The sequence below is a fragment of the Elephas maximus genome, chromosome 21, assembly GCF_024166365.1.
Source record: "Elephas maximus indicus isolate mEleMax1 chromosome 21, mEleMax1 primary haplotype, whole genome shotgun sequence".
NCBI classification, from domain to species: domain Eukaryota; kingdom Metazoa; phylum Chordata; class Mammalia; order Proboscidea; family Elephantidae; genus Elephas; species Elephas maximus.
Window position 1 is genome coordinate 59,555,691 of NC_064839.1, and position 6,081 is coordinate 59,561,771.

General features: G+C 42.7%; 1 protein-coding gene across 1 annotated transcript; it reads right to left on the bottom strand.

Annotated features, from left to right (window-relative positions):
- Positions 1 to 3,431: 3,431 nt before the first annotated feature.
- LOC126064617 (tripartite motif-containing protein 75-like) lies at positions 3,432 to 4,841 on the bottom strand. Its single transcript, XM_049863803.1, has one exon. It carries the CDS (start codon positions 4,839 to 4,841, stop codon positions 3,432 to 3,434), a length of 1,410 nt encoding a protein of 469 aa, XP_049719760.1.
- Positions 4,842 to 6,081: the final 1,240 nt, after the last annotated feature.

Consider the following 6,081-nt stretch of genomic DNA (forward strand, 5'->3'; position numbering starts at 1 on the left):
AAATTAATGGGAGTAAATTACCTAAGAGGCTGTGCAATGTGGTCCGGTGGAGATGGTCATGATGGTAACTGGTTTCAGATAGGGACTGAGATGTGCAAGAGGATAAAGGTGAGGGTGGAGCATTGGAAAAGTAGGGGCAATAATAATGGCTGCTGACCAACCCCATGAAGATACAATGTGAACTAGAGTCAGCAGATAATTAGAGGCCACCTCAGTCCTGGCAGTTCTGCTTCCTGGCCCTGGTGCTTGTTGCTTCTAGCTGGGATGTCTGGGTGTTCGTTTCCTCATAAGGGTTCCTTCTCCTCAGTTCCTTCATTTCTTGGAGGCATTAGGTCAGAAAACCTAAACAACCAACAGTTGCAAAGCTGTGTCCTTGGCTTGACACATTTTACAAGTTCTCTTTCTATGTCAGGCATGTCCATGGTTGGCTTGCCTTCTACATACAAGTGGCCACTCTATGGAAATTGAAGTCGTTCAGAGCTAAAGCTGCTAGCCAAAATGTCAGCAGTTCGAATTCACCAGTCACTCACTGAAAACACTACAGGGCAGTTCTCCTCAGTCCTATAGGGTGGCTATGAGTTGGAATCCATTCTACGTCAATGGGTTTGGTTTGGTTTTGGTTTGTGAAAAGTGAGATTGGAAGAGCTCGTCCTTTGGACTCTGCATCCTGCACTGAGAATTTCCTAGACCAGGGAAAGATTGATGACAAGGACCTTCCCCCAGAGCCAACAAAGAGATAGCCTTCTACTGCAGATGGCACACTGAATTTAGACTTTTAGCCTCCTAAATTGTGAGAGATTATTTTCTGTTTGTTAAAGCCATCCACTTGTACTATTTTTGTTATAGCAGCACCATATAATTAAGACAGTCCCTAAATGAGAAGAAAAACAGGAAGATTTGAGTTTAAAGCAACAAGGAATTCAAAGGAAAGTAATTCTTCAAAATAGAGGTGAGTGTAAGGGTGACAGCAGTACAGATCTAGAGTAGGATTCTAGAATTATTACTAGGAGGTGGAAGTGGGAAAGTTGTCCAGATTGGAACACAAAATCCAAAAAGGTGTTTCAAAGGGGGGGGGGTGGGGAACAGTGAGTGAATATCTGTGGATAGTGCACGCTTCTGTGTGTAAATATGAGGGGTTTTAAGGAAGCAAAATCCTTATTATTCATAGAAATATGTTGATGTTGCCAGCTGATAAACACACACACACAGAAAATAAAGAAAAGCTTAATATTGAGAAATATGAGGGCAAATAGAAAAATTCAACAAAGACGAAAAGTAGAACATTTGTAAACTTCAGCTTATATAAGTACAAAGAAATGGCTTAATTAAAAATACGTTTTACGTATATTTAAAAAATAAAATATTTTTTTGCATTTGTGATGAATAAGGTTGTGTGTCAACTTGGCTGGGCCACGATCCTCAGGGGTTTGACAGATATGATGTAGTTTGGAAGCAGAATAATGTTGTGATCACCTCCATGATGAGATTTGATAAAATGTGATCATCTCCATGATGGGATCTGCTGAGAGTTTCCTTGGGGGGTGTGGCCTGCATCCAATATAGTTGGACTTCCTGGCAAAGCTGGTGGGCTTTAGCTTGCAATGAATACTGCAGTGTGCTCCTCTTGTTGTATCCTCCCGTGAGTGGGACTTGAGTTAGCAGTCTGACGTGCTGATATTGGGTTGGCCAGCCCCTATGGCTATGTGAATCATAAAAAGCATCCAGCCTGACCTATGGACTTGGAAAGTTCCAGCCTCTAAACTGTGAGGGAAAAAAAAAAAACAAACTGTGAGGCATTTCCTTAATATAAGTCTCTCTCTCTATATATATTTATACCCTGTCTTAGTCATCTACTGCTGGTATAACAGAAATACAGGTTGATGGCTTTAACAAAGAGAAGTTAATTTTCTCACAGCCCAGTAGGCTAAAAGTCCAAATTAAGGGTGCCTGCTCCAGGGGAAGACTTTCTCTCTGTCAGCTCTGGGGGAAGGTCCTTGTCATCAGTCTTCCCTTGGTTTGGAAGTATCTCAGCACAGGAACCTCAGGTCCAAAGGACACGCTCTACTCCTGGCGCTGCTTTCTTGGTGGTATCAAGTCCCCAACTCTCTACTTGCTTTACTTTCCTTTTATCTCTTCAAAGATAAAAGGTGGTGCAGGCCACACCCCAGGGAAACTCCCTTTAGATTGGAACAGGGAAGTGACCTGGTAACGGTGTTACAATCCCAGCCCTATCTTTTAAACATAAAATTACAATCACAAAATGGAGGACCATCACAGAATACTGGGCATCATGGCCTAACCAAGTTAATACACAAATTTTGGGGGGAACATAATTCATTCCATGACATTTTGCCCTTTGGCCCCCCAAAATCACATTCTTGCAACATGCAAAGCATGTCCATCTCACCATATCATAGCAAAAGTCTTAACTCAAAGTCCAAAATCCAAAATTTCATCTTCATCTGTGAAATCTAGAATACAAGTTATCTACTGCCAAACGTAGAATGGCAGAACAGACACAAGCTAGACATTTCCATTACAAATGGGAGAAACTGGAGGGAAAGTAGGAATAACAGGCACCAAGCAAGTTAACAGAACACATTACATTAGATCTCAAAGCATGAAAATAGTCCTGTTCTCTGAGAGCATTTAGACAATAGCCCTGCCCTCCAGACTCTGAGCTGTTCTTAGCCACACTCTTGGGTTTCTGAATGAAGGTTCCTCAGCCCTAGGCTTCTGCTCAGCCTTCTAGGCTTACTGGGAGAGCAAGTCTACACCCTCGAATTTGGGCGTCCCCATTCTGCTAGTTCACATGAGGGGCAACCCCATGCCAGGTCCTTTGTCCTAGTCTGTTTTGGTCTAGAAGCTCCACTGAAATCTGTCCACCATGGGTGACACTGCTGGTATTTGGAGTCAGAATTGGATCCACAGCGACATGTTATAAGTATAAATAAATACACACACACATCCGTATATATATGTAAACAAAATATATTTACAGGAATTATAAAGTTACATTTCCATACACTCCAATCTTAGAATTTCAGAAATACTTTACAGTTAATTCCCACAAAATCTCTATTAGCCCCCACAACATCCCTGTTGCTATTGAAACCACATGAGAAAAAATAACTTTCTTCATGTGTTAAAGTCATTAAACCAACCAAATCAAACTACTACCATCAAGTTAATTCCGACTCATAGCTACCCTATAGGACAGAGTTAACTGCCCCCTAGATTTGCCAAGGAGTGCCGGGTGGATTCGAACTGCCGACCTTTCGGTAAGCAGCTGTAGCTCTTAACCACTATGTCACCATAGGAGTATTTAAAAAGGAAAAAATCCTCAGTACTATATTCACTGATAGTTAGGATATTCTACCATAAATTGCAGGAATAAAATTAAGCAATGTGACAGCCTCCCAGATAGTTTATCATTCATAATCTCTGACAGCACAGATTGTGAGAGGTTGAGAATCACGCCCAATACAGAAATAAGGCTTCAGGATTTCAGAAAATCTATCAGTGAAAGAATGGATATGAGATCTGTCATTCAAACTGTAAAACGAAATCTCACCCAGTTCATCGTCCAGATAAATGCCAATCCCTCTGGGTTTTTCTGTTATCACCAGAGTGACTGGAAAAGTGCCTTGTGCAACATAGTTACCATTGCACAGCTGAATTGCCCAGCATCTCTCCTGCCCTGCCGGGGGCCTCTTTGCCTTCCTGGAAAGGGAGTCTTTACAAAGCCCCACAGACCATTCAGGCTTCTCACCCACTTCCACCTCCCAGTAATGTCTACCAGAACTGAAGTCTTCAGAACCCAGGACAACTGGGTCAAACTTGAATCTCTTTGGATTAGGAGGAAGTCTCTGCGTTTTCTTCACAAATGTGACAGACTTTTTATCTTCAGAGACAATCAGATTTGAATGTGCTGTTTCAGGATCCAAGGTTACATCTTCCTTAAATTTCTGTATAATTTTCTGCAGAGCCGAATACTGTGGAGGAAGGCTGCATCCTTCCTTCGTTAGCTGGAAGGAATAGAGCACTGGGGGGTTGAGGTTTTCACACTGATCCTGGACGCTCTTAATATCTGTTAGCAGTTTCACTTCTGACATCACACTCTTCTCTGCCACCTCCTTTAGTAGATTGTTGAGTGTGGAAATGAACTCTGAAAATGCTGTTATATTCGCATTTAGTTTCTGTTGAATGTGCTTCTCTTCATAAGCTAACCTGGAGAGAGCTGCCTCACGCTCACGGTCTAAAAACTTGTTCAGGTGCTCAAATTCAGAGAATAATTCTTTCCTTTGCTTTTCCACCTTCTTTCTCAGCTCTGATGGTTCTCTGTCTTGGGAAGTTACTAGTTTTTGAAAGTCAGCCACTTGCTTCTTCAGGGGCTCCATGTAACTCATGAGCCTTTTCCTGTGATGAGAGGCAGCCTCCCCTATGGACCTCACGAGGTGATCCTGGTGGTTTGGGGGCTGAGTGCACAGGGGACACAGGATTTCCAGGTCTTCCTCACAGAAGTGGGTCAGTACCTGATTGTGCTTCTTGCACAAGCATGTCTCTTCCTCCCTGTTCCTCTTGCTCCTGGTGATGTGGAGCAGCTTGGCAATTTCAGCTATATTTCCCAGCTGGGTGTTGCTCCTGAGGTGCAACTGTAGGCATGGGTGGAAGCACACAGGGCATCGGAACCAGTCCTGTTGATCCTGCCAGGATTGCTGGATGCAGGAGCAACAGAAGTTGTGCCCACATTTGATGGTAACAGGGTCTCTAAAGTAATCCAGACAGATCAGGCAGTTAGCTTCTGCCCAAATTCCTGCCAGGGCTTCCATGACCTCCATTAGGCTATGAATGAAGGTTTGGACTGAGAGGGCTTTTCCTCAGGATGTGTGGAAGCTATGAAATTCTATGAGGTTGCTGGTCCTCTGCTGCAGAAGTTGGTGTCAGTAGGGGTTCTCTTCACAACCAACTGCAGATCACAGATGTTGGGCAAGTTGGCTTCCAGCCTTTGGCAGCTCAGAGAATATGAAGCCGAGCTAATCACTTCTCTTGAGCAGAGTCCAGTCATGACCTCATCGTGCCTATTTGTTCCTAAGGATAAGAAAATATTCCTTTATTTAAAAAAAAAATTGCCTTTGTGGCTGTGCTCAATGCCACTGATTCTTGTCTCTACCCTTACAATCCACTTATTCCCAAATCAGGTACAGAGGCTTTCTGAGGGGTCTACCCCTTGGGGCTTGATCTCCGGTCTGGCTTAGATATCAGCCTTTGTGTATCTACTATCTGGTGAACCTAGGGAAATTTATTTAACATCCCTGAGTCCAAGGAAATCATGTAAATGAGGATAAAAATCCCAACTTCAATCATTTCAATGTTGTGAAAGACATAAGAAAGGCATGGGACTGCTTTTGGCTTAAACGACAGATATTTCAGACAGCAATGAATTCATAATAGACCAAAGTTTACTTCCCTTTCATCTAAGCACCTCAGTTGCTGGATATATTAAACTGTAAATATCAAATCCTGGGTTAAATTACATTCACTTAAAGAACCCAGCCAACTTGGAAAACTCACATGGTATACAGAAAGATATGTGAGATCTGGATTTCAAAATGAAATAAAGCTGGGAAACACAAATCCAGACACCTCCAACAGCACCCACCCTTGCCTCTACCTGCCCTCCACTCACAGGGATGTAATCACAACACTCTCCTATTTAAAAGGGTTCCAGGATTCCTGTCCTCATGAGGACCACAACATTTTTTGTATAGCTCCACTTCTCCATTCATGAGAAACCTGGATAATGAATAAGGCAGATCAAAGAAGAATTGATGCCTTTGCATTGTAGTGTTGGTGAAGAATATTGAATATACCTTGGACTGAGAAAGAAAAAAAGAAATCTGTCTTGGAAGAGGTACAACCAGAATGCTCCTTAGGAGCAAGGATGCCGAAAGTTTGTCTCACATACTTTGGACTTGTTATCAGGAGGGACAAGTCACTGGAGAAGGACATCATGCCTGGTAGAGAGCTCCCCCTCATGTCTGTTAGTTTGTCATGCTGTTGCTTTAATACTGAAAGCTA